Below are 27,733 nucleotides of genomic sequence, written 5' to 3' on the forward strand. Positions count from 1 at the left end.
CCTGGGGGCCTCCTCTGGTAGGGCAGGTGGAGGGAGGCGTGAGGGCCTGGAGGGTCTAGGCTCCAGGGTGGGAGTTAGTACTACAAGAGACGCTTTTCATTTGCAACAGAAGAAGCACGTTAATGAGATAAGGCAACAGAACGCCGTCAGATGGATTTCCCAAGGAGTCTCTGCCCTCCGTGGTGTCTCCCCAAATCTGCAACAAAGAGCCCAGGCCCCCCACTCCCAGCCACCTTGACAAATCACCCCCTTGTGTCTCGGTGAGCCCGATGGAGTCTTGGAGCACTGATGAATTTTTAATTTTCAATATCTTTGTGTATATTGCTTTTTAAGACCAAATAAAATAAGTCCTCCAGGACAGGTAAGCATTTATTTTTAAACATAAGTCTCATGTGTCAAGTGGGGTGATAACCATGGGACTGGGAGTGGAAGCTGCGGGAGGGGTGCTCTGTGACAATCTAAAGGGTTGGACGTGGGGTGGGGAGGTTCGGGAGGGAGGGGACGTGTGTTCCTGTCGCTCATTCACGTCATTTATGGCAGAAGCCAACGCAACAGTGACATGAGGTATTTTAAAGTGAGAGTCTGGGTTACAAACAGCGGGGCCCCCAGCGGGGAGGAAGCACACGAGCCCCGAGGAGCCCCCCAGCCAGCCAGTGTCCCCCGACCCGAGGCCAGTTCCCGCAGCCCCGGCTGCCTGGCCGTGGAGCAGAGACCTTTTACATGGGCACCAGGAGCAGCTGGACACCGGTTGGTCCTTGTCGGACCCCAGGCTGGACCCCCGCCCACCCGGCCTCACCTGGAGGGAGCCCCTGGGCTGCCTGGCTCCGGGCCTGCTCCGGGGATTGGGGATCGGGTCTCTGCATGTAGTCCCCGCAGATGCAAGCGGGCACCCCCTCTGACCCAGCAGGGCACACAGTGTCCACCCTCCCCCGTCAGGGGTCAAGGCCGTGAGGACCCCCGTGCACTGTGTCTCTGACGGCCCCCCCCGCTCCCTGCCTGTGGACGTCAAGGGCGCTGCCAACCGTGGCTCTTCCCAGATTCTGCCGCCTGGGAGAGCGCTTCTCGCGGTGGACACAGCTCACGGCTCGTCACTCAGGCAGCGTCGGGGCCGGAAGGGCTCCGGCCGGATGACCAGCGTGGGGCCCGACCGGCTCGGCGTGGCGTCCTCCAGCCGCCAGGGGCGCTCGTCCCGCGCCCCGTCTTGCTTCTCTGCCCTCCCGAAGGTTTAAAATGGCCTTTATGGCGCCTCTGTAATTTGCGTTTCTATTACTATGCGTGAAATTCAGCATTTTTTTCAACATGTGTAGAGCCAATTGTACTTACTTTTCTGTGAAACGAGTCCACCGTTTGCCCGTTTTTTTCTGTCCTATTGGTGAACTATCGGGCTTCCCAAATGGCACTTGTAAAGAATCTGCCTGCAATGCAGGAGGAGAATACAGGAAACTCAGGTTCGATTCCTGGGTTGGGAAGATCCCCTGGAGGAGGAAATGTCAACCCATTCCAGTATTCTTGCCTGGAGAATCCCATGGACAGCGGAGCCTGGTGGGCTACAGTTGATGGGGTCTCAAAGAATCAGACAGGACTGAAGTGACTTGCCACAAACACACATCACATAAAGTCTTCAGGATTCATGGTATTGACGAAAAATTAATCAGTCAAGCTACATAAGAAATGGAACATTTCATTTGAGCCAAATTTGAGGGTTATAACCCGGGAAGGACGTGTTGGTAAGCTCCAAGAACTGTCCTGCCCATTACACGTCGAGGCACAGTGAGACAAGGCTTTTGAGACCTTATACCTCAACCTTGAGGGTTGGACATCAAATGACGTATTATTGACAGTTTACATAACCCAGATGTAAGTGTCATCATGGCCCCTCAGGAGATTAAGAAGGAATTTATCTCTAAGGAGTTGTCTTGCTGACACTGGGAGAGTATTGGTTTTCATGGCTGAGCAGGTATTTCTGCCAATGGGGAAAGCGTGGTTGCTGCATATTGCAGATGCCCCACGCAAGGCACAGCAGGGGAAGAGAGTGGGCCAAAGGGTGGAGAACGCTTTTGTACAAACTTCTGTCTTGCCATAAAATAGGAGTTGCATTTCACAAAAGGCAAACTCTGTGCTTGCACCAGAGACCCAGGCTCCATCAATCTTGTGGTTCTGCCACTCTCCACAGGACCCAGAATGGCTGCTCTGGCGCCAACCACCCCATCCACATTCCAGCCAGCAAGAGGAAACTCCTCCCACCTGGAGGACACTTCCTGGCAGTGGTGCTCCCAGTTACTTAGCATCTATCTGGTCCCCAGGCCTCACCGAGCTGCAGAGGAGCCTGGAGGTGTGGCCTTTATTTCAAGAGGCTTCATTACAACACACAAGCAGAACGCGGTGGGGGAGGCCGGCTGATATCTCAGCAGCAGGCACTATAGCAGAGGCCACTCCCCACCCCACAGAACTCGGTTCTGGAAGCCTGGGGCTCAAGGATGAAGCTAGGGGCCTCAACTGCCCATGGATGGTGTTCCCTGGGGGGGGTCCCAGGAGGGGCTGGGGTCTGAGTGAGGGTGGCAAGACCTGACCCCACAAGTTCTCGGGGTGAGGGGGGTGTGAACAGTCTCCCCAGCCTAGAGTCAGCCCCTGGTTTGTGGGGAAGGATTTGGGGGACCGCTGATCCCTCCTCCCCCATGAAGCCAGATGTACCTGGTTCAGGAGTGGGGAGTCCACCATACCCACAGAGCAGGCCTGGAGGGGGGCCAGGAAGACACATCTGGAACGGAGGGCCCCACAGAGGGCATGCAGGGAGACGCAAGGATCCCTGCCCTGCTCAGTGCCGCCCACAGGACTAGGGGAGCCGCACCACTGGGGGGCCCTGTGTGAGGGAACAGGTCGGGAGCCCCAGCCCCGTTAACAAGCACCGTCTACACTGCCTTCAACACAGAATGCCCCAGGACAGGCTGGGAGCTGGACACCAGGGCCACGCTCGGCGGGGGCGCAGGCTCCTCTGCCTGGCCCAGGAGACCCGTGTCCAGTCTCTGCCCCTGTGGCCTCAAGTCAGTAGGGCCAGGGCCCTGAGCAGAGAGCACACGGGGTTAGCTGCAGAAGCTGAGAGACCAGCCCGAGGGCCCCCAGCCATCTGTGCAGACCCTCACACACAGAAACTGCCCCCTGCCCACTGGTCCCCCAGGACCCATCCTCTCCCCACACAGCCCCTGGGAAAACCTACTCCCCTCCACCAGCCCCGACACTGCCCACCCGAGGCCTTGTCTCCACCAGGCCCAGGACACCTCCATATGACCCAGGGCCAAGAGACCCCAAACACAGGTGCCCGCACTTTAAACCACCCTGCGAGGGACAGAATTCAGACTATCGACGAGATGCTACACCCTGGCCAGAGACCGAAGTGCAGGAGGACCCAGGGAGCAGTGCGCCCAGGCTGGCCAACACCCCCAGCGGGCACACACCACCCCACACCCACTCCAAGCTCTCAGCAGCCCGCACTGTACTCCTGTCTGAAACAGAGATGGGGAAGACAGATGAGCTGGAAGCAAGAGTGGGACAGGCTGGAGTCGGGCCCCAGGAGACTGGACTTTGGACAAATCTTTCTCTCAACCGTGAAACATCTGCATCCTGGAGCCCCAGGGCCCTTGGGGCATGATCCAAGCTAAGGACACAAGGTGCCCTCGGCCCGGGCAGGGGTCCGCCAGCAGCCCCACCCACCACGCCCCTGCCCAGGGTCGGGGGCCAGGCCGTCAGCCCTGGGCTGAGGGAGCTTCCGAGATGGGGGCTCCCTGGGGCTGCCTCCATTAGAGGAGCCGCTGCCAGGCTGGGCGCGCCCGGTGGAACCTCACAGCAGAGCAAGCAGCGGCAATGCCAACGTCCGTGCCTACACCACAGAACCTGGGCAGACTGGCAGGCTGCACTCGGGCAGGGCCAAGCGGGCGGCCCTGAGAGGCGGGGCAGCCCCAGAGCGGAGGTGCAGGAGCCCCCACCCCACCACGAGCACAGCCCTGGGCGGGAGGGCTCTGTCCCTTTCGTCCCCCCGGACCACGGCCAAGGCCGCACCACGGCAAGGCAGCCCCAGCAGGCCGTCCACGGGGACCCGGGATGCCGGCAGAGAGAAGGCGGCCGTCAGACACGGGACAGAGCTATCCAAGGAAGATGTTTATTTTCAAGTTTCTATGGAAATGTTACAAACAATGGAAACTGAAAAGAAAAAAACATTTAAAGTTTCAAGCTACCATTTTAAAATAAAAATATGATTAGGTGAAATAATAAATAACGACACCCCAGAACACGAGAGATGAAGGCGGGGCACGAGCCAGGGGCAGGCGCAGGCCGGGGCGCCCTCCCCAGCCCGGCCGCCGGCCGCTCGGCGTGCTAGGGAGGCAGGAATGAAAGGGCCACACCGTCCAAATCTTGACTTTATTTTTTTTATATAAAAAATGCAATTTTGGAAACCCACCCTACCTTTTCCCCTAACATAATGCTTTTACCTCTTAAAAATAAAAATAAAGTACTAATCCTATGTACATCACATGTACCATAAAAAACGTATCCAAAGTTTCTATTGCTACCAAAGTGTTCTAAATTAAAACGAGTTACAGAAAGCCCCTCATTGTAAACAAAAGATTACAAGTTACAAAATCAAAGCACACACAGCCAGAGTCATTTATACAACAACCACATCCTGCTCCCAAAGCAAGTTGAATTTTTATGTGCCTGTATAAAAATGCATATCAATATACTTCTGCAAATTTATTTTTCATTATAAAGCAAATGAATACACTTTCTACAATAAATAACCCGCTGGGAGGCACACCGTGGGAGGCTGGCAGGTGGGCCAGGCTGCAGGGGAGGCCCGGGAGGCCCGCCCCGGCCCTCACGGAGGCGGCGGAGTGTTTTTGGTGATTTGCGAGTGATGCACGCGGCATAAATTTATTCTCCACCTCTTTCCACAAAGTACCATTCAAAATAATGTCATTTTCTTTCTTAAAATACACATTTGTCATTGTAAATGTACATCCCGTCTATTAAATAGTGGTACTCTGTGTAAAGAGTATGATTTACAAAATTATTAAACATTCAAAAGTCTTTAAAAAAAAAGAGAGAGAGAGAGAGCGCTACAGATGGAAGAAATGACGCCAGCAGCATCCGGCCGGTGCCCTGTGAGGGGCATGGAGCGGCGCCCGGGATGCGCCCACGCTGTCACGGCGCCAGATGGGGATGGGTCTTAGAAAACCGGAAAAGAAAACCTCCCCCTCCCTGGGAGAAAGAACTCAACTAACCCTAAAACTCAGAATAAGTTAAGTGGTGAACAATGTACAGCATGTACAGCTCTGCACACTGGGCGGCCGCCCCTCAGTCTATGTCGCTGAGGTCGCTGGCCGGCTCCCCATGCACGCGGCTCAGGTGGCTCATGGCGCGGTCGAAGGCAACCCTCACGGCCTTGCGGATGCTCGAGTTCCTGCCCTCCATCATCTTCAGCTTGTCTATCGTCTCGTCAATGCCCAGAGGGACCATCTTGGACTTCGGAAGCCACTGCCTTTGAGGAAGAAAACAGAATGTGAGGCCCGAGCGCACCGCCTGCCCATGGCGACCCCGCACACGCCCGGCCTCCACACCCCAGGCAGCGCCTCGGAACCCCAGAGCGCGGGCCCTGCGGGCACTCCCACCGCCCCCGCCTGACCTCCAGGCACACCGCTCCCCAGCCGGCGGAGGGCAGGGCTGCCCAGCGGAACTCAGCAGGGCGGCCGGCTGGGGGAGGCAGGGTCAGCAAGACGCCCCCCACTGACCTGGGGCACCGCAGGCCCCGCACAGGGTGGTCGGCCTCACACAGGCCTCGGGGCGGGGGCTGCGGAGGAGAAGGCCGTGCAGCCACGGCAGGAGCAGCCCTTGCAGAGACAGGGGTCCGGGAGCCTGAGTGGGGCCCGCAGGGTGCACGTGGACCCAGGGGCCCAGCGCCCGCATCCCCGCCCGCCACGGGGGAGGCTGAGCGCCTGCTCGCGCTCAGCGGGGCCGCGCTCACCAGCTCCTCTTGTTGTCGAAGAAGAGCACGAGGAAGAGCTTCTCGTCGGCCTTGGTCTGCATGTGCTCGCCGACCTTCAGCACGTCCAGCGGCGGGGCGGGGATGGTCACCCCGTTGTGGTGGCCAGGCACGCGCGGCATCTTAGGATCAATGATCTGCACAGAGCGGGGCGCGAGGTCACAGCACAGGCTGCGCGGCCAGAGAGCGGTGGGCGGGAAGGGACGCCAGGCACACCCGACCCCGAGACCCTGACACCCCGACACCGTGAGACCCTGACCCCGAGACCCCCACACCCCGACCCCAACACCCCAACTCCCCAACACCGAGACCCCGACCCCGACACCCTGACTCCCCAACACCGTAAGACCCTGACCCCAAGACCCCCACACCCTGACCCCAAGACCCTGATACCCCAACACCCTGAGACCCCGACCCCGAGACCCCCACACCCCGACCCTGACACCCTGACTCCCCAACACCCTGAGACCCCAACTCTGAGACACCCACACCCTGACACCCCGACACCATGAGACCCCGACCCTGAGACCCGGACTCCCCAACACCCTGAGACCCCAACTCTGAGATGCCCACACCCCGACACCCCCACTCCCTGAGACCCCGACTCCAAGACTCCAACTCTGAGAACCCCACACCCCGACTCCCCGACTCCCTGATACCCTGACTGCCCAACACCCTGAGACCCCGACTCCACGTGGGGTCTCCCAGGACACCTGTCCAAGCGCTGCTGGGGTGGCCCCAGGCCCAGGAGCGGGGGACGCGGCCCCGAGGCTGGGTGCCTGCACACCCTGACCCGCCCACCGCACTCACCAGGGCCGGGTACGAGGGGTAGCCACTGCACTTGGCCCACACGACCTTCAGGGGCTCGAGGACGGAGGCGGCCGCGTCGGTGGATATCCACATGCTGTTCTGCCCGACCTCTGGGGAGAAGAGTGGGGGAGAGGGGAGTCACGGCAGGGCCCTCAGGACCCGCTGGGCCGCGCACCTAAGATCACCTGGACACCAGGACCGGGGGACTTGGGTGGCCCAGCGTGGTGTCGGAGTCCTCTGCAGCTGCGCCCCGCCCCGCTCCGCAGCCCTGGGCCTCGGGGTTCCGGCACCTCCCGCTGCGCGCAGGGCTGGTGGGCACACACTCACCAGCAGCAATGCGCGCTGCCTTGGCATAGTTCCCGTTCTCGATGCAGGATATCAGCTCGCTGCGGCCCTCCAGCGTGTGCCTGCGGACCAGGGCCGGCTTGCCGCGGCCGCACTTCGGTGCGCTGAAGCTTCAGGGGGAAGCGGACAGACTGTCAGCACCCAGAGCGCACGGGTGCCCGGCGTGGGGGTTGTTCAGGGGAGGCGGTGTGGGCTACAGCCACTTTTTTTTGGCTCCACCACGTGGGATCTCAGTTTCCCAACCAAGGACCAGCCTGGGCCAGGCAATGAGAGTGCCAGGTCCTAACCACAGGACGCCAGGGGCTCCCAGCCATCGCCGCGACAAACCAGGCTGGGAAGCCCGTATGGACGCGGCCTGTTCGTCCGCAAGCTGTGCTCAGCTCTCACACGGTGCCTTCCCCACTGTGAGCTCCACAGAGCGGGTGGCGGGGAGCAGGCACACCCGGGGCCCACCTGGCGTCGCAGAGCGGGCTGCTGCTGGAGGAGATGCTGGACTCGGAGGCGCAGCGGCGGCGTGGCGCGGCGGTCCTCCCCGGGGCACCGCCCAGCTCCTGCTCGCCCCGCGCGGCCCCAAAGCCATTGGTGAGACCTGAAAAACAAGTGTGCGTGCAGCCCTGAGCTCACCAGCTCTCTAAATCGGGACAACACAGACAAACGCACCCTGCAACCCACACCCACGCGCCCAGTACAAGGAGACGCAAGGAAGGGGGGAACTGAGTGGAAACACAGATCCCACGAAGGCAAAGAGACACCGGCTATTCCTTCCTGGACGCTCCCGTCCCACTGACCGAGGCCCTGAGCCTGCGGGGTGGGGGTTGGGTAGGCTTCCAGGGGATCTGCACGTCCCCAGCGAAGGAACATCTTCTTCCAAGACAAAGCACGAGCAGGGTCCCCAGCCCTCCAGAGCCTGAGACCCAACACAAGCGTCTGGTCCGCGTGGGACCCTTGTGTCTGGAAGCCACTCACACCGAGCCTGCCACAGCACACAGGAGGCCAGGAGGCCCGAAGAGCAAGCGGCCCACAGGCCCACGGCATCAGGCCGCAGGTCGAGGAGGACCTCAGAGCCAACCTCAGGTCCTGCCCCAGAAGTCCACGCCAGCAGGAGGCAGGGAGGAGACCAAGCGCCCCACCCGCCGGGTCACGAGGTGCCAGGAGCCCGAGGCGTGTCCAGCGACGCCCGGCCCGGCCCGGCCCGGCCCGGCCCCTCTGGGCGACGGCTGCAGGGGGGAGGTGCCTTTTCCCCCAAAAGAATCCCATTCCTCATGCTTCAAAAATCTAAAAATCTATTTCTTTAAAAATGTTTTGAAGGAACTGGCTGATTACTGGTTTTCTCATCTGCTGTACATACTTCTCTGTAAATAAAAGGAGACATGGAGACCCTTTACCAGACAGCCTCAAAGATGCAGGAAGACAGCGCGCTTTCTGCTGCCCCGCCCACAGTGAGCCGGTCAGGAGGCTGCGGCTCTGCCGGACGCACCCCAGGCCTGGCACTCTCTCTCTCCTACCAAGTCTTATTTACTTATAAGTAGCAGCCACAGGTAATCAGGGGTGTTACACTCATTTTTGGAACCTGGACCAAACCACCCAGAGAAAGCACGTGTCTCGTCTCAGCCCAGGGGCCAGGTCCCCGGGCAAAAGCCCTGCAAAGGGAGCTCTGAGACCCCACCCACACCCCCAGGAAGCCCCCAGACAGACCAACGCGGGGCCAGGCCCAGACACGCCCTCAGGGACAGCAGGGCCAAGGGTGCTCAGCCACGGAACCAGAGCTGGGGGCCGCCTCCCCCCGCCCTCCAAGCCGCTCAGCTGCCTTTGCTGGCGGAGAGGAGGACCCCGAGAGGGTGACGGGCAGCCTCACCCCCACAGGCACCCGGCGCCTGGGAAGGGCTCGGTGAGGGGTCAACGGGGCCTGCCGTCTGCGGCCCCAGCACACGGCGGGAGGCGGGAGCCGCCCTCCCAAGGCCGACAGAGGGCGGGAAAAGGGGGAGACGGGCCAGCCCCAGGACCCTGAGCACATCCCGGGGAGACGGCGCCGACAGCCCTGCCCATGCCCACACTTGGTGACGAGCGACACCAGGGAGAGAGGGCCCGGGGGCAGCTGGGGACACGCCCACCCGGGGTGACGAGCGAGTCAAGCAGTCCTCCACATGCTACCCGCTGAGCGGCACACAAGCCCAAGGGCATGAGGCCCGGGGCTGGAGCAGGGCCAGGCTCTGCCAGCTGCCCCACGCCGCCCAGAGACCTCGCGGGGCCTGAAGTGACACTGGGCAGGAGCTCGCACAGGGTCCCTTTGAAACACCAGGAGTCAGGTCAGGGCCCAGTCAAAAGTGGCTTTGGGGACAGGCCAAAGCCCCCAGGTTCCCTGGGAATCAGAGCCAAAGCCTCGGATGACAGAGGCACCCAGGATCTCAAACCCCCTTCTCCATCCCAGAGACTGACACGCCGAGTGGGGAGCCCTGGCCCAAGTCAAGACGCCGGTCGGCGGGGCCACAGCAAGCGTCCTGAACCCTCACACCACGGGGACAGGAGGCCCCTAGAGGCTCCCACAGGTGCGCTGGGCACCAGGCCCACACGCCACAGCCCGCCGGGCACGCGCGGGGCAGCAGGGGCCGCAGCCAGCCTCTGTTTTGGTTACAAGCTTTTATTTTCAGTGTTGCGATGGAGCTGCATTTGGGGTTGTTTCTCCACCTTTCAATGAAAACACAGATGCACAGCAAGTAGGATCCCGACTCCCTGCTCGTGCCCAGACCAGCTCCAAGAAGACGCAGCAGCAGGAAGGCCAGCGGGTCCCCCGTCAGCGGATGCCCACGCCAGGGGACAGGACGTCCACTCCCGGCAGCAGGCATTTGGCGTGGTGACAGAGACAGAGCCGTGCATCCCGGGGACCCGGGGGCGACCAAGGCACCGGAGAAGCAGGGGCGGCAGACGCCAGGGGCCAGCACCAACAGCAGACAGCGAGGGCGGAGGCGCTGACGCCACGCGGCTGGGCAGCGCGGTCCTTCCTGCGCCGGCCCCAGCTCCACCCCAGGTCCTCCAGAGCCAGTCCGGGGCCGGCCGAGCACAGGCCAGGTCTGTCCACGTCAGTCGCCTGTGGAGGCAGTGGCTCTGAGGGCGCCTCAGCCCAAGGCTTCGCTCTGCACGGCCACCCCGGGCGCAGGGAGGCCACGCGACGTCCCAGCCAGCTTGAGCGCCTGCGGGCGGCCGAACACCTGACGGGGCGGGCGGGGTAGGCGGCCTGGCTCCTCCAGGTGCTGTGTGTGGGCTTTGTGTGGCGCTTCCAATGCCATCCACAAGGACCGGGTGACACGCAAGGATGAGGGGTCCTTCCGCTTCTCCCGTCCAAGGTGAGCGAGAGAGAACAGTTAGGGTCCAAAGAGTGAGTTAGCCCGCATGTTAGTAGCTAAAACGAGGACCTGGAAAACAGCGAAACAGCCGTTTAGTCTGACTGAAGGCCAGACGCTCCCTGAGCAGCGCGCATGCCAGGAGCCACGTGGCAGGTGTCGCGACAGGAGGGGCTGACAGCTCGGAGCCCGGCCTGGGCCAAGAGTCGGCGGGCACAGAGGAAGCAGTCAGACAGCACGGGCCCCGGAGACGTGGCTCTGGGACCAACAGCCAACGCGATGACCCCCGGGGCACCTGCAGCGAGAGGCCCGCGTGTCCGGAAGGAGGAGGCCTTGCCGCGTGCAGTGGACGCCGAGGACTTCCTACGAGGCACAAAACGGCTCTCTGGGAAAACTGCAAGGCTGCGAATGCCCATATCCTGAGACCGCAAAGTCTGTGGCTTGGAGCCACGGAGCCCCGCCAGACGCCCGGGTGAGGCCACACCAGGACCGGGGACCAGGCCGGTTGGTGCCAAGCAAACCCTCAGGACAAACCGCGCGTGGAAGACGGAAGACACCGCTGTCTGGAGAGGAAGAAAGGGCTCTGCCTGAGCCGGGCCACAGGGCCGGCACCTCCAACACACCCAGCCCACTCGCAAGGCCTCCAGAACCGCCTTCCAGAGCTGCCACCACCCGAGAACCTGCAGCGTCCTTGGCTCAGGGGTGGCAGCAAAGAAGTGACGTGGTTTCCACAGAGACATCTTGGGAGGGAGCCCAGAGGCCCCAAAAGTCCAGCAGCCGGAGACCCACAGGGCGGTGTCCGACTCGCCTCCCGGCAGCAGGGGGCCTGCTAGGAGAATCCTAGCAACAGAAAACCCAGCGGAGCGCCTCCCACTAAGCCTAGCTGAGAAAGGCCCCGCCACGAAGGGACCCATCTGAACCTGGGTCCTGGGCACTAACGCAGCCCAGAGCTCAGAGTCCCAACAACGCATCAACAATTACCCACTTGCTATCAGCTCATCAAAACAAAGCACTGTGCTTACTGGAAAGTGTATTATCTAATAGAACTAATTAATGGGCACAAGTTTACTCTGGCGACAAGAAGACCGGTCTATCCATCAAGGCACAGGAGACACACCTCCGTGAAAGCTGGGCACCCACCCACCCCGCGAACCTGCGCTGCGGCTCAAATCCAAGCAGCAGAAGGGAGGACGCACTTCTCTGCGTGGCTGTGACCGACGCACCGACAGCTCACGCCACGGCTCTGGTCCGCAGCCAGCACATCTCCATAGACACCCGCAGCACAGCCACGGTGGAGCGGATGCGAGGGTGACCCACCGCTAGTTTACCCACACGGAAACCCCGTGCCTCCGCCGGGAGGGCTGGGGTTCAGCGCAGGCTGAGCACAGGGGCGCGAAGGTGCCCGGTGTAAACACAGCCCGGGGGCTCCTGAGGAGCGCAGGCACGCGGACGGGAGTTCACCAGACAGACCTCAGCCACGAGAGCTTCGTGATAAACCAGAAGCACATTCGCACTACCTTAGCAGCAGACGGCTCAGTGCACGTGACCCAACCAAGCCACACAGGACAGAGCACAGGCGGACGGCACGCCGCGTCCACCCGGGCCCGCAGGCTTCAGAAGAGGGGCCCGCCGCCCGGCACCCACGCGCCCGCCAGTCGGGAGCCTCCCGGGCCCAGACTCCCCGGAAGGGACCAGCAGGGCCCCCAGGCCAGGCCGACCCCAGCCCTCGGCCACCCTGAGGTGCTGCCACGTCAGGCCTGCGACTGGGTGCTTCTCCAAAAGAAACAGCGTCTGTCTCCTCCCGTGGACGCAAAGGGCAAACGCCGGCCCTGGAGGCGCCCCCACCCGACTCCGCCCGGGACTGGGGGCGCACGGGTGGCGCTATTTACCTGTGTCCAGGCGCTTTCCCGGGGACCCCTCCTCCACCTCAGAGTCGCCGCAGGTGCTCCGCGACCTTTTTCTTGGCTGCAGAAGAGTCTCCAACCTCGGAAGGACTACAGACAAAAAGGTTTTGGTCCCTAGCTGAGGAGAAGTTGGCTGGGTTTCAGTGTTCTTGGCAGACTTTGGGGGGCTTACACTTTTCGATTTGCAGAAGAGAACAGAAGTGCGTCTGTTTACATCGCTCGATGGCTCCGCCCCCGGCGCAGCACCACTACGGGCGAGGGTGGGCTCTGGAGAGTGTCCGCTTAGCAGCGCGCTCTGAGTGCAAGTGCTATGTGACTCATTACCAAATGTGACTCTTTTGGACAGTTTACTCTGCTCTGGGTGGAGTTCTACTGGGTTGAGGGTTGGTGGTTCTGAGTTAGGCTCCGAGTTTGAAGGAAGAGGTAATGCATCTGATGGTTCAAGTTTAGGGGGAGATTTATCTCCTGAAAAAATTATAAATAAAGTGATTTTTGAAAGCTGATAATTATTCAAAGCTATCATAAAACTTACTATAATTGTGAAGTCCACCAAAACACTAATTCAGTCAAGGAAACACAGCATCACACATAACTGTCTGCAAGCAGCCACGGCCACACTGTGCGCGCCCCTGACGCCCGGCCGGCACCTGCACCCAGGGTCAGAGGCTCCTGAGACCACCGCACATGCGCCAGCCCAAGACACCATTCGAGTTCATGACAGTCGCTGCAATCGACAGTCACTTACCTTGAGGAAGAAAAATATGTCACGTAACTAAGGGGGTCTAAGCGGGCATTCCCACAGTCCTGACCTGGTCCACAAGGTTAGCAAACAGAAGGAAACAAGCATGTGAATCTGATTTCTGACCAGGGCATTCTAAGTTGATGTCAAAAAACGGAGCCGTGAGTGGCTGCAAACGCGCCAGGGAAGCCCCCCATCGGCTCTCAGACCGTGCCGCCTTCAGAAACGTTACAATCCAAGCTCGTTATTTTAAATCTGACTTGAAAGATAAAAACATAATCTTTGGACAACGACTATCTTAGCCTCTTTAGAAAGGCTTTTAGAAATTACAAAACAAGACGCCTGAGAGCCAGTGCATTAGCCCCGGGCCCTGGGTAGCTGGAGAGACCTGTCCTTGGAGGACGGGCTGGGCACGTCCTCTGGGATAAGCCACTGAGGTTTTCCTCCAATCGAGGCTGAGGCTGGCATCAAGACGTGCAACACAGAGGAAGTGACTGCGCAGCACACACGGCCACAAAGTCGTCTCTAGTGGACGAAGCCTGCAAACCTCCCCACATCTATCTGAAACAGCACAATGTTAAAGTTTTCAACTCGAAGTCATTTTGAAAGTGAAAAGCTACACGACTTCCAAGGTTCACTTATGTCTCGGAGCACGTTTTGTGAATTCTCCCCACTGATAGTGAGATGGGCCAGCCAGGCTTGGCGCCCAGGAGGGCGGCAGCGGTCAGGCTCCGCCCAGAGCTTTCAGACGCCACTCGAGCCTATGAAGGCTCGTGACACGGCTCGGAAAACGAAGAGAAAGCCTTTCCTTGACCAAAGCCGTTAGAAACGTCAGTGCAAACACACGTGCAAACTGGAAACACGTGTGCAGCTGGCAGGGCTCGAGTCCTGCTGACGGCGTGTGGCTGGTGACTGGTGACGAAGCTCCCACCCGCTGCCCGTGGCTGTGAGGGACACTGACCCGTTGGGGAGCTGCAGGCGGGCAGAGTGAGCACTGGACGCTCCCTGGGAGCAGGCCCCCCTCGTTCCCCAGAGAGGCCTCCTCTCCCCTCAACCTGGGGCCCCACAGGGGCTCTCGTGCTGACCTGATACCCGAGCTGCCGGCATCTGCCTCTGCCTCCACCTGGGCAGGGGACCCGCACTGCCCTGGAGCCGCCCCGCCCTCCATGGAGGACACCCCTCCCTCCGTGGAGGACGCCCCTCCCAAGGCCCCTACTCGGCAGCGGGCCAAGACGATGGCCGCCCCACCCCAGGCCTGGGCACTCCTGCCAGGGCAGCTGCCCCCAGCACACAGGCCCTGAACCCGGCGGCACCCACTGTGCCCACACTGCCTGCACCAGCCACGAGGGGGGCTCGTCTTAGGGGCGCCTCGCTCCTCCTCCCGAAGATGACGCTATGGCTCAGGGCTCTGAGTTTGCCAGCGCGGCTCACAGACGTATCCCGGGTGTCCACAGCCTCACAGATGGCGGGGATCACGGCAGAAGGTGCTCAGGTGACCCAGTGCAAACCATCACCCCACCAGCTGTGGGCCCCTCATGGGCCGCGGACTCCAAGCCTCGGTGTTCTCATCCGTCAGGCGGGAACAGACAGAACTGTGCCCGCCATCTGGCGGCCCACAGAGCAGGTGCTGGCCAGGGACGCTGGGGCCTGCCCTCGGGGTCGACACACTAGACCGACCTCCCCGCAGTCACTGGCTCTGGGGCCTGCCCTCGGGGTCGACACACTAGACCGACCTCCCCGCGGTCACTGGCTCTGGGGCCAGCCCTTGGGGTTGACACACTAGACTGACTTCCCCGTGGTCCCTGGCTCGGGGGTCTGCCCTCGGGGACCACACACTAGACTGACTTCCCCGCGGTCCCTGGCTCGGGGGTCTGCCCTCAGGGACCACACACGAGACCGACTTCCCTGCGGTCACTGGCTCTGGGGCCTGCCCTAGGGGTCGACACACTAGACTAACCATCCCCGCGGTCACTGGTTGCTAACACACCACTCAGCTGCTCGGGAGAAACATTCCGGGAACATCTGGAATAAATGACGTGTTCGCGGCATAAACGAACGCAGAGCCTCAGGACGCACCAGCGTGAAACCTGGCATCTGGAGTCCCACTTGAGGGAACTCACGACGCACAGATCAGCATGGGCCCTGCCCAGGGCACCCCACGCCACCATCCATGCCCCGGGCACTGACCTCCCATGAGATGCTTCCAAACCAAAGCTACACATGGACCAGGGACCCGGCCTGGCGCCTCACTCGACACCGTGCCGCCGTCTCTCCCGAGTCAGGGTGCCCCCCACCCAACTCGAGCGTGACCTCGTCATCCAGCCTCAGCTGCAGTGGTCCCGGCAGCCCCTACCCCTCTGGGGAGGGAGAGGACCCAGTCCTGAGCCGCGAAGACAGAGCCTCACCCTGAGACTAGACCGCAGTGTGGCAGCGGGAGGCAGACACCCCCTTGAGGCCCACGGCCACGCCCTCCTGACTGTTTGGGCCCCCACTGCTCAAGAAAACCAACCTGGAAACTGAAGACCTGCCTGCAAGGCTCCCCGCTGACCATGGGAAGGTCCCAGCTGCCACCCCTCCGGCCTGCCCCACATCTCCTCATCAGGGTTTCCAGGGGAAACCCCGTGAGCATCAAATGACAACTAAGACGTTGAGAAACCACTGCCCTTTCAGGTGTGATGGACGATACTGCGTGATTTCCGTCCCAGGACCGTGTTCCCAAGCATGTTCCTGCAGTCCTTCACACGCGGCCGTCTCCGCGGTCTGCACCGACCACTGTTCACAGACACCCCCAGCGCTGATGTCTGTCGCCTCACAGGGGGCACCCCCACCCGTGCCGCTGGCCAGCCACCTCCACCACACTGCTCCTCCCACACGTCCCTTCCAGCCGGCCCCACTCAGACCACTGTGCTGGCTTCCTCTAACGTGGGCCCAGCCCCAGAAGCAGCATGAGGGGCCCGCAGGGACACCCGCATAGCGGGAGAGCTCAGAGAAGCTGCTCTGTGGATAGTAAACCAACCTGGTGACCCGTTCTCCCCCAAGAAGGGAGACGCACGCCCTCACCCTGAGGGGCAGCGGGGGCAGCAGAGGTGGCTGGCAGGAGGGGCCGCCCTGCACCCTGAGAACCCCGAGGGCACAGGGGAGCACAGCCAAGGAGTCCAGCGAGACCCGGCTGCCAAAGGCCCCCGGGAGAAGGGCTACTAGGAACCAAACCCACAGGCAGGGCCAGTGTGCTGATGGCAGGGAGGCCCTGGACTCTACCGTCCAAGCGTGAGTCCCGCCCCCGAGCAGGGACACTCCAGAGCCTGCAGCTGGCACACGGCCCCCCAGGCAGAGGGCACCACGAGGGGCCCCGCCCCACCACACGGCCACCTTCTCCCAACAGAGAAAGCTTAGGGATCCAGGTCCTACCCGCTGCTCCTCAGGCAGCTGGACCCCAGGACACCACTGGACCAGAGCAGCCCACCCGCCCACAGGCACCACAGAGTCACGGCATCACCGCAGAATACGGCAGGGCCGCAGGCCAGCACACACCCGCAGAGGCCACGGCCCTGTTCAAAGGGTGAGCAGCAGGACGGCTTTCGACGTCCTTTCATGAACCGCTTTGTTGTTCTTATTTGGACAAAGTGGTAAAAATTCAGAAAAACCACACACAGCTGCTAAGAGCCGTGCAGGGAGGGAGCCTGACCCCACGGCCTGTGCTGCTGCCTGAAACACCCAAGTCCCAAGTGAGGCGAGAAGGGCAGAAGGGGGGGACCCTCCACCCGCCCGAAGGGCACCTGAAGGGCACCTCCAGGAGCCCAGGCTGAGCCCGGGGCTGTCCCCAGGGAGGGGCCCCCACGGCGCGCGTCCCACCCACAGGGGCATGGGGCCACTGGAGGGCCCTGCTACCTTACACGCCCTGGGAGGGGGGCTGAGACAGTCCTCCCCCCGAGCAGCCTTGCCGGGTTACCCGGCACCTGCTGGGAGACTCTGCTCCACGTTCCCGCCCCAGCACGCGGCCGTGCCTGCCGGCACACCGACCCTTCACCCTCCAACCGCCCTGCAAGGCTGTGGACAACCTGAACCGCGCTCGAGAAACAAATCTCATTTCACCCCCAACGTTTTTAAGTGGCCAAACTCGGCGCAGACAGGACGAGACCCCGGCCTCAGCCCGGAGCGTCTCCGAGCGCTTACCTTCCTCCGCGGCCTCCTGCCCCCGCGGAGCACCGTCCTCTTCCGAGCCTGCAGTACCTGACTCCACGGCCGGGGGCTGGCTGTGCTGCTGGCTCAGCTTGCTCCGCAGGACAGCAATCTCCTTCTTCAGCAGCTTGGCCCGCTTGCTCCGCGACCCGCTGGACTTCATGGCGCACGTGAGGTCCAGCATGTCCAGCAGCTCCCTCAGCTGCTCCTCCAGGACCATGTGGGCCCTGTTGGCCGGGTTCAGCAACCTGTCCACTGGAGGCAGAGACACGGCCATCAGCCGCCACATGGGCGCCGCCCACCTGAGACCCTCACCAGGGGCCCCAGGGCCCGCCTCGCATGGCGCCTGCTGGCTGGGTGCCACTGGCAGACACGGGGGCCGGGGCCGCGCCCGGGGACGCTGAGCTCTCCCACCGAGACCAGGTGCCCAGGCAAAGAAGGGCCGGAAAGAGGTCCAGACCAGCCAGGGGTGCCAGCTCGGGGCCAGTGCGTCTGAGCCCAAGTCACAGTCCCAGGTGGCTATGTGGCTTTTTTTAACTGGGCTGCAAAGTTCACAGGTAATCCTGTGTTTGGGGCATATTTATAAGAAAAATCCTTAACGAATTCTCAATTTCAGCCAAACACCAAAACGTATAAAGTGACTACCCTGAGTCAGTGAGAGGCGGCTAAGAAACTAAAGGAGTCTACAGAACCCCCTGCAGACAGACCTGGGACAAAAAGCACGGCAGCGCGGCCATCAGTCAAGGAGACGCCCTTGCTCCACCGGCAAACCTCTCCCTAAAGCGCCCACCTCATTACGAGAAGAGCAAGAAGCCAGTGCAGGGAATCGAGTAACAGCGCGTCCTAACAGGACGCCACAGATGGGAAGGCTCACAGCAAGAAATCCTATCTCATCCGAAAGCCTTGTAGCATCTGGCCTGCCCTCGGGCAGAGGACACCGTGGGGAGGGGCCCGGGGCCGCCCAAACGCAGAGGGGACACAAGTGCGCTTCTCGCCCCAGTCCATCCTTCGTGAAAACCTGGGCGCGGAAATGGATGCAGAGACTCACAGTGACGCGCCCGGCTGTTTCCTGCACGGCTGGCGCCCCTTCCCGACCCCGAGCGCTCAGGTGGGGGAGGGGATAGGACCTGGGAGAGCCAGCGCACACAGGACGTCCCTCTGGAGGCCGCCTCGTGAGGTAGGCAGACCCCAGCAGGGAGGGCCTGCACCTGTTCCCTACTCCCTCGCCAGGGGCTTCCTCTGCCACAGGACGTCCTCACAGGCCCCCAGGCCCACCTGAGCACACGGCCCGAGCGACACTGCTCCCTGGTCTGTATCAGGGCGACCTGCTGTCCCACTCGGGCCACGGCTCATGTGTCTCTCAAGTGGGCACCTGAAACGTGGATGCTCTCAGCAGAGATGTGCTGAGTGTAAGATACACGCCACACGGCAAACAGAGAAGAAGCCAGTGAAAGCGACCCTCTATGATTCCTGTGTCACTTACACATTAAAATCACCATACTCAGGCATACTAGGTTGAAGATACGACGTGAACACAAGTCCTCACGAGGCTCCTAGGAAACCTCAAGCCAGCGTGCAGCTCGCATCCCGCCTCCTGAGCCTGCACTCCAGCATCAGGGAAAATGCCCCCCCACCCGCTCCTGGATGGCCGTGCTCACCCTCGTCCCAGGAGAAAGGCCGCCGGGGGGCTGGGGGCGGCCGCTCGGGCAGGTGCATCCCCGAGGCCTCGTCGAAGCCGACACTGTCCGCCTGGCGCCGGGCCTGCCTGAGCACCACACCGCCCTGGTCGCGCAGCCGCACGGCGGCCCGGTAGAACACCGTGTCCTTGGCGTTGTACTTCATGCAGTTGTCCACGATGAGGTCAAAGTCCTCTTCCAGCTCCCTGAGTGTCCGGTACCCCTGTGCTTCTAGCCGCTTCCGCATTGTGGCAAAGTCCATGGGGCGTTTGATGTGATCCAGATAATCCGGGACCTGATTTCAGGGAACAAAGCAACTGTTTACAGACACGACCAGAGTCACACACTCCACATAACCAGGACACCCGTCATGTACACACACACACACAGGCGCACTCCAGGCTCACGCAGCACCGCGGGGCAGCCCAGGTCCTCTGGCCAGACACGCACGCACTGGGAGGGGTCGTTCCACATCCCCTGGGCCACTGCAGACCCGAGGGAGGCCGGCACAGGAGGCCAGGACACCTACCTCCTTCAGGCTCACTGGCTGGGCGAATATGCGGGCCGGGTCCTTCTCCTGCAGCTGGTCCAGCACCGAGCGCAGCAGCACAGTGAGCGGGGTCAGCCGCAGCTCCAAGGCCATCTGCTCCACCTTCACCTGGGGGCCAGGGCACCAGGGCTCAGCGCCCGAGGGGACACTCCCTCTGAGGAGCCACCTCCCACCTCGAGGGCGCAGCACCGTCCAGGGGCCAACGGAGGTCCACATTAAAGGCGCAAACGGTACCCTCCTCCTGCTCACACCTCCTGGGACCCGCTGGACACCACCACGATCCCACCCCAGCCAGTCTTCTTCACGGCAGAGATGGGTATCACCCCTAAAGCCACCAGCACCCCTCACCAGAGAGGACCACTCAGAGGAAGCTGGGGCAAGGACTGCGGGGCCGAGCGCAAGCTGCCCCTTCCCAGGGCGCCCCGCCCCTTCCCAGGGCGCCCCGCTCCCGCAGCCTCACCTGCTCCCGCTTGAGCTTCTCGCGCTTGCGCAGAAGCTCGATGAGCAGGCGCGCGCGCTCCAAGTCATGCCGCAGCCGCTGCCAGTACTTGAGCTTCTCTTTGGCAGCTTGAATCTCCTCGTCGTTCTCTCTCTGAGAAGAAGAATGGAGTCGACCTTGTCCCTGACACAGACACGCAAGGGGAGGGCTCCGCGGCTCAGCCCCTCGCCTCCTCCCGGGACAAGCTCGCCTGTAGCTGGTTCATCTCCAGGCCAGCGCTGCGGCGAGGGGTGGGGCCGGGCAGGGAGAGCGCGCGGCCAGGGCGCCCAGCGCTTCCGCCTGCACCCCACCGCCAGTGCCCGCATCCCCGGCCTCGCTCCCCTCCCTCCCCGAGCTCTGCCCAGGGCCTGGGGTCCTCAGAGCCTCCTGGAGGGGCTCAGGGCTGCCTGCCCCCAGCTCCCGGGGCCCACCCTCCCACCGCCGCACCTGCTGGCCGCTCAGCACACCTGAAGACTATCCCACCACAGCTCCTCCCACAACCCCCACTAAGCCTCCAGGCGGGAGTCTGGGGCCCTCCCGGTCAAGGCCACCCGGAAGCCGAGTCCGACCTCACGCACGAGGCTCCCCTTCCCTGCCGCCGCTGCCACCATGGACCTGCTCCGGCTGCAGCGGCGCAGGCACCGCTTTCCAGAACGCTCCGCACAAGCCTCAGGCCCTCTTCTCTCCTCAGCCTCTTCTGCCCCTTGGGGCCCACCCCATCCGGAGTGAGCTGTAACAGCACAGCCATGTGGCTGCGTCCGCGGCCCCCAACCCCTATCCCAGTGCAAACCCTGAACCCTGGCAGCAGGAAGCACTCTGCTCTGAGAGGATCGACCCTAAGGCTGACGCTGCGTTCCAGGACCTCAGGGTCTGAAGGCGAAAAACCCGTGGCCAGAGTTGCAAGGCCCCTCTCGCTTTACTGGGGAAGGCAGCAGAAGGGCCCACCCAGGAGGCCGGGCGCAGGGACTGAGCCGGGCCTGAGCCTCCCCTCCACCGGCATCCTCCAGCTCTACTGGATTCCAATCACCGGCTTGTTTTTACGTTATTTGAAATTCTCAGGCATCAAACAGGAGTTAACAGTAACATCAGCTGTTTAAACAAGGCCAGTAAATACATTAAACAATGGGTTCAGAAAACCAAATTCCCCGAGAGCATCTGAAATGATCTTGTTCGTCAGTTTGAAACAGACACTGAAAATATCAGCTCATGTGGTGCCCCACATGAGACAGAGGACAGCATTAAGTCCCCAGAAACCCGATGCCCACCTGCTGTGCCGACCACTGGCTGCAAGACCACAGGCCCTGCCTCCGACACAGTGCCCCCGCCAAGCAGGAAGCTGCAGGGAGGACGTGACCAAGCCCCACGCCTCTTGTGTACAGAAGGGCCTGCCTTTCTGACTCCACATGAGCAGTCTTTAATTGATGCTGCTGCTGCTGCTAAGTCGCTTCAGTCGTGTCCGACTCTGTGCGACCCCATAGACGTCTGGCAGCCCAGCAGGCTCCCCTGTCCCTGGGATTCTCCAGGCAAGAACACTGGAGTGGGTTGCCATTTCCTTCTCCAATGCATGAAAGGGAAAAGTGAAAGTGAAGTCACTCAGTCGTGTCCGACTCTCAGTGACCCCATGGACTGCAGCCTACCAGGCTTCTCCATCCATGGGATTTTCCAGGCAAGAGTACTGGAGTGGGGTGCCATTGCCTTCTCCACTTTAATTGCTACGTGAAACCAATCCTGGAAGGCTGCATATACTGGGGGAGTACCACAGTCATTTCTGGTTTCAAACAGCTATCAAGAGAGCTCTGAGAAGACTGCAACCCAGCCATCGTTCACCCGTGGAAGGAGGGGAACACACCCAGTGCCTAGAAGTGAGACGGACAGAACCCCCTCACCCCACAAGGTCAACACCAACTGGGTCAGACCAGCACCCCAGCTGCGGACAGAGCAGACCAGCTCTGCAGCGTGAGGACCCCGCACACCAGGCCGACTCCCAGGACACGAGCAAGGGTGGGAGACGCTGAGGCACGGCCGCCCCGCCCCGCCCCGCCGAACCAGCAGCAGCAGCAGTGCGGACAGCAAGAGGCCCTGCCCCAGCTCAGCAGGACAACCAGCTGTCCGAAAGCCCCCGGAAAGCGAATGGGGGACGCCCTCCCACCACAGGACGCATCAGGGGGATCTGGCGGACGTGAGCACTCGAGGGCGGGTGGGACAGGAGCCGCACCCTCACGCCCAGCAGGCCCCCAGCCTGCTCTGCAGGATGGAACCACCACGGGAACCTACAGAGGCCAGGGTTCCATGGGCCCAGGAGAGACCACCGAGGGGCCAGACCACCAAGGAGGCAGGGGCCAGGAGCGCCCAGCAACCGCAGCGCCTCATCCCGTCCAGCCCAGCTCATCCCATCTGTCCGTCCGTCCCTGACTGGAAGGTCTGCCATGAGAGAGAAGGGCTGCACCTAGCCTCTCCCAGGGCCCAGCTCAGGGCAGATGCCCAGACACACAGACTAGTGAGTCAGGTTAAACTCTGATACCAAACATTTTTCAAGTTTCAAAAATCATCAAAATCACACCAAGCGTTCGACAGTCCATGTGGAACATGAACGGGTTGCCCCCAAAAGCCAACTTTCACTAGGATGGGTGGGAAGCCAGAGGTAGTGCAGCCCTCCCACCTAGCCCGCGATAGGGAGCTCCCGGCCATGCCAGGCTGGCGGGGGGCAGGCAGACCCCCAACCCGTGGCCCTGCCCACACAGGCTGCACCACTGAGCTCACCACCACCGAGGCAGGACTGGCCCCTGGTCAAGCCCAGCTGCACCTCCCGTCTGAGTCTCTGTGGCTCCTTGCAACTCCTTCAGCCAAGAGGACCGGCCCTTCTGTTTCCTGTGCGTGGACTCTCCTGTCATTACGAATTCCCCATGCGTAGCAGGACGTGAGAAGAACATGACTGCTCTCAAACCCACATGCTGACCCTGGGAATGCGTGCTCCCCTGAGGTGCAGGCAGGCCCCTCACGCACCCCAACCTCGGCCCAGGTCCCGCTCCCCACTCGATTCCCCACGCCAGCCCAGCCCCAGACCAGACTCCCAGCTCTGCTCTCTCTGCACCTCCCACTGCTCCGCCGTCACCGGGCTGAGGACAAAGGCCCCGTCCGGCCTCCCTGCTCCCATCTCGAGATGCCCTCTGCCTAACTCACCAGCCCCAAGGTCCAGCACCCTCTCCGAGCACCCAAAGGCCCTGTGGGCTCTGCCCTGCCCTCCTTCCTGGAGCTCCTGAGGCAGCACCAAGCCAAACAGCCACCCTCAGTCCCCAAGGTTCCAGCCCTGCAGCCCCAAGGACGCTCCCCCAGCCCACAGCCAGCCCTCACAGCCCACAGGCCCAGGTCCTGACACAGCCCTGACGGAGACAGAACCCCGTGTCCAGTGGGGAGAAGGAGAGCACACGGCCTCCCCAAGAAAGGCCCAGGGGGGCAGAAGGCTCAGGACGAGCATCCCCGCCCCAGGGCGGGCAGCAGGACTCAGCCGTCAGCAGTCCTGCCGCCGCACGGAGCCGGCAGGAGGCGGGAGCCGAGCACCTGGCCCTGTCAGCCCCTCTGTACGCGTCCAGGGCGGCTCCAGCCTGGTGCGTGGGGCTCAGCCTCCCCAGCGGGCGGGGGGGCGGTGTTGGTGAGCCTGCACATCTGTGCCCGTCTCGGGGGAGGGGACTCAGACGGCACTGCAGGCACCAGGACCGCCGGGCGGGGGGACCTGACCTGCCTGTCACACCCCGGGAGCGGCAGGTCCAGGGAGCGGCCCCGCGGCCGTGTGCCACCTCCTTCCCTGGAGATAGAGGAGGGTCAGGGGCACGGCCCACCCCACAGTCGCCCAGAAACGTCACACTCCTCTGGATTTCAAAAAGCATTAGAGAGATAGCAGAATCCAAGCTTCTCTTTTTAAACGAGCATTCATGTGTGTGCAATGCTGAATGACCTGCCATCAGCTCTGCAGGCCTAAGGAGGTGAAGGCCTAAGGAGGTGAAGAGGCAGAGCTCCGTCCAGGCCGGGCAGCACACAGCCTGGGACTCGCACAGGAACCACGGGAAGAAGGCACACAGAGCGGGGAAGCGGCGGCTCTGGGGACCACGCGAACGAACGGGCGGCCGCCGTCACCCGCCGTGGGACCAGCGACGGGAGCCTCCAGCCAGGCAGCCCTGCCCGACTGGAACTCGGCAGAGGGCTCCCACACCAGGGAAGTCCCCGCCAGCCCAGGGGAACCGTGACCCCTGCACCCCCTCGGGCATCGTGGCTCACGGAGCCTTCCGGACAACGTGCTGGGCGGCCCTGCTGCACGCGGGCAGTGGGAAGAGCAGAGTCCGCTCAGCCCTGAGGCCCGCCCTCAGCTCCAGCAGCGGCCAAGCCCCATTTATCTGTGACAGCTCATGAAGTCGGTGTCTCCCTTCCTAAACCCACCTTTCAGAAAAGGACTCTGAACGTCAGCCGGCCTGTGAACCTGCGTCAGCTACTGAGAGGAAGGCGCACGTCCCGCCCCGGCTGCCCCTCCTGCGCACTGGTCCCTGCCAGAGGCCCCGGCACACCCACCCCCTGCTCAGCTGGCAGAGGCTCCCCCGCGCGCCCCCAGTGGGCGGGGCCAGGAAAGGCCAGCACAGAGCGGGGCTGAGGGGCACCTCGGACGGAGGCTCCGCCTGCCGCCCCGGCCGAATGCCGCCTCCCGGCCCCGGCGGGCCACGTACCTGCTGCGAGCTCCTGTGGGACTGCAGGCTGGACTGGAGTCTGCGCAGCAGCGGGGCTCCGTTCCTGGACAGCCTCTTGAGGAGCCAGTAGCTGTGGGCGCGCTCGACAAACTGCTTCTTCCGCTGAATGGCCACCTGATTTGCAATCCTATTTAATCTAGAACATGGAAAAACTCGGGGTTTAGCTATGAAGCAGGACGTGGACACGTTATCACGGAAACTAGAAACAACAGCGTTACAGTTAACAAACCGTGTGCGGCCCCCGCCTGTCCCCCGCCCCCCCCCCACCACCACCTGCCTCCTGGCCCCGTCTGTCTGCGGGCCGCGACCTGCCACTGCCACTCAGCTCACGCGTCCAGGGACCCCGGGTGCCCCCCGCTCCGAGCCCTCAGCTCACGCATCCAGGGACCCCGGGTGTCCCCCACTCCGAGCCCTCAGCTCATGTGTCCAGGGACCCCAGGTGTCCCCCCCTCCGAGCCCTCAGCTCACGCATCCAGGGACCCCGGGGTGTCCCCGCCTCGGAGCCCTCAGCTCCTGCGTCCAAGGACCCCGGGGTGTCCCCCCCTCCGAGCCCTCAGCTCATGCGTCCAGGGACCCCGGGTGTCCCCCCCTCCGAGCCCTCAGCTCATGCGTCCAGGGACCCCGGGTGTCCCCCCCTCCGAGCCCTCAGCTCATGCGTCCAGGGACCCCGGGTGTCCCCACCTTCGAGCCCTCAGCTCAGGCATCCAAGGACCCCCAGTGTCCCTCCCTCCAAGCCCTCAGCTCAGGCATCCAAGGACCCCGGGTGTCCCCCCCTCCAAGCCCTCAGCTCACGCGTCCAGGGACCCCGGGTGTCCCCCATTCTGAGCCCTCAGCTCACGCGTCCAAGGACCCTGGGTGTCCCTTCCTCCGAGCCCTCAGCTCATGCGTCCAGGGACCCCAGGTGTCCCCACCTCCAAGCCCTCAGCTCATGCATCCAAGGACCCCGAGTGTCCCTCCCTCCAAGCCCTCAGCTCAATCCGTCCAGGGACCCCGGGTGTCCCTCCCTCCGAGCCCTCGGCTCAGGCGTCCAAGGACCCCGGGTGTCCCCCACTCCGAGCCCTCAGCTCATGTGTCCAGGGACCCCAGGTGTCCCCCATTCTGAGCCCTCAGCTCACGCGTCCAAGGACCCTGGGTATCCCCCCCTCCGAGCCCTCAGCTCATGTGTCCAGGGACCCCGGGTGTCCCCCCCTCCAAGCCCTCAGCTCACGCGTCCAGGGACCCCGGGTGTCCCTTCCTCTGAGCCCTCAGCTCACGCGTCCAGGGATCCCGGGTATCCCCCACCCTAAGCCACGCATGCTCACGCACCAACCTCCCCCAGGTGGGAGCAGCCCTGCAGGATGGCTCCTCTCAGGGGGCCCCGGTCCCCGCCAGACAAAAAGCAATGGGACAGCTGGAGGCAGAAGCTGCTGGGGGTGGGGTCAGCTCCTCGTCACAAAAGTAAGCACAAGCGTCTCCAGGCCTCGTGGCAAGACCATCGTTTCAGAGACTGTAAAACTCGAAGGATTTTAAGAACACTCAAGGGCACACCAAGGGCTTCACACCCTCCAGGCTGGGTTCTGGCCCCTGCCTCTGCCCGTCCTGGGAACCGCGCCTCCTGAAGACAACAAATGCAGGCTGAGGACCAAACTCCAATGGGACCAGGAGGCTTCCTTCCGGTACACAGGACATCAACATTTCAGGGCGGAGATAAAGGAATTTTAAAAGGACATCTTCTGAGGAGTGTGATTCCTAATTCATATGTAACTGTGCTGACACCCTCGGCTCCGCTGAGTCCAGAGCCACAACGCTCCTTGGCTCCGCTGAGTCCAAACCCACAACGCTCCTCGTCATTAAGGCAGTGGCTGCAGCTCAAGCCTCGGGGCTGAAGGCCAAGTGCCGCTCAGGATGGCCCTGCCCGGGGCCTCTTCTGGCGGCCGAGGAATCCAGCGAGGGGCAGCTCCACCCAGGCACAGCGGCCCGGGCAGAGAGCGAGCCCCAGCCCAGCGCGTCCACAGGCCCGCCCGGTTACACGGTGCCGGCTCCAGCGGCAGCCAGAGCATCCCCACAGCCCCTCCACGGCTCCAGCAGAAGGCGCTGGGGACCCTGGGCCCCCGCTCTGCAGAGAGGCTGTGTCTGTCCTGGGCACCTAGCAGGCGCCCTTCTGCTGAGACCTGTCCTCACCCTGTGACTGCCACCTGACTCAGGACCAGCAAAGAGCAGGCAGCTTCACACACAGAGCGCACGCAGACGTGTGCTCTCTCACATGCTCGGCTCCTGCAACGGTGAAGGGTGGCACCAGTAAAAGGTGGACTCGGCGTGCAACACCGACTGAGGCCACCAGGGAGGAACATGAGGCAGGCACAAGAGTGTGGGAAAACCTCGGCAAAACCAGAACCGTGCTAGCTGAAAAGACTAGCAAAGAAGCAAACGGGAGCAGAAAGCAACTAACAGTGAGCCTTGTGCCTTTAAAACAGCACTGTTCACAACAGCCAAGACACGGAGACAACCTCAATGCCCCTCAACAGGAATGGCAGAGAAGATGGGGTGTGTGAGAAACAGCCACAAAAAAAGAAGGAAATAATGACACAGTAGCAACAGGGATGGGGTGTGTGTGTGTGTGTGAGAGAGAGAGAGAGAGAGGGAGAAAGAGGGGGAATATCACTCGGCCATTAAAAGAAGGAAATAATGACACAGTGGAGACTCCCAGGACAGCGGCGCCTGGGGGGCTGCCGTCTCTGGGGTCGCACAGAGTCGGACGCGACTGAAGCGACTCAGCAGCAGCGCACAGATGGACCTGGAGACGGTCACGCCGAGTGAGCCAAATCAAAGACAAACACTGTATCGCTTATGCGTGCAATCCAAATGGCACAGATCAGCTTACGTACAAAACAGAGACCCACAGGCTTGGCTTAGAGACCAGACTTACAGTGACCAGGGGACAGGGTTGGGGAGAGATGAATCAGGAGTT

General features: G+C 62.3%; 1 protein-coding gene across 6 annotated transcripts in view; it reads right to left on the reverse strand.

Annotated features, from left to right (window-relative positions):
- Window positions 1-4,139: 4,139 nt before the first annotated feature.
- Window positions 4,140-27,733, reverse strand: part of BRD1 (bromodomain containing 1) — a 35,729-nt gene continuing 12,135 nt past the window's right edge. Inside the window, exons 3-13 of one of the 6 annotated variants that reach the window (XM_070790593.1) lie at window positions 24,766-24,922; window positions 20,036-20,167; window positions 19,555-19,683; window positions 19,008-19,320; window positions 17,344-17,604; window positions 12,417-12,896; window positions 7,643-7,778; window positions 7,172-7,299; window positions 6,845-6,954; window positions 6,017-6,171; window positions 4,140-5,533 (exon numbers count right to left, since the gene is read on the reverse strand). In XM_070790593.1, the coding sequence (XP_070646694.1) occupies window positions 5,350-5,533; window positions 6,017-6,171; window positions 6,845-6,954; window positions 7,172-7,299; window positions 7,643-7,778; window positions 12,417-12,896; window positions 17,344-17,604; window positions 19,008-19,320; window positions 19,555-19,683; window positions 20,036-20,167; window positions 24,766-24,922 (2,185 nt within the window). In that variant the 3' untranslated portion in view covers window positions 4,140-5,349. Of the gene's footprint in view, window positions 5,534-6,016; window positions 6,172-6,844; window positions 6,955-7,171; window positions 7,300-7,642; window positions 7,779-9,874; window positions 10,600-12,416; window positions 12,897-17,343; window positions 17,605-19,007; window positions 19,321-19,554; window positions 19,684-20,035; window positions 20,168-24,765; window positions 24,923-27,733 lie in introns of those variants that run through there. The other 5 variants (XM_070790594.1, XM_070790595.1, XR_011566910.1 and 2 more) reach the window with 5 other exon arrangements.

Source organism: Bos indicus, chromosome 5, assembly GCF_029378745.1.
Source record: "Bos indicus isolate NIAB-ARS_2022 breed Sahiwal x Tharparkar chromosome 5, NIAB-ARS_B.indTharparkar_mat_pri_1.0, whole genome shotgun sequence".
NCBI lineage: Eukaryota > Metazoa > Chordata > Mammalia > Artiodactyla > Bovidae > Bos > Bos indicus.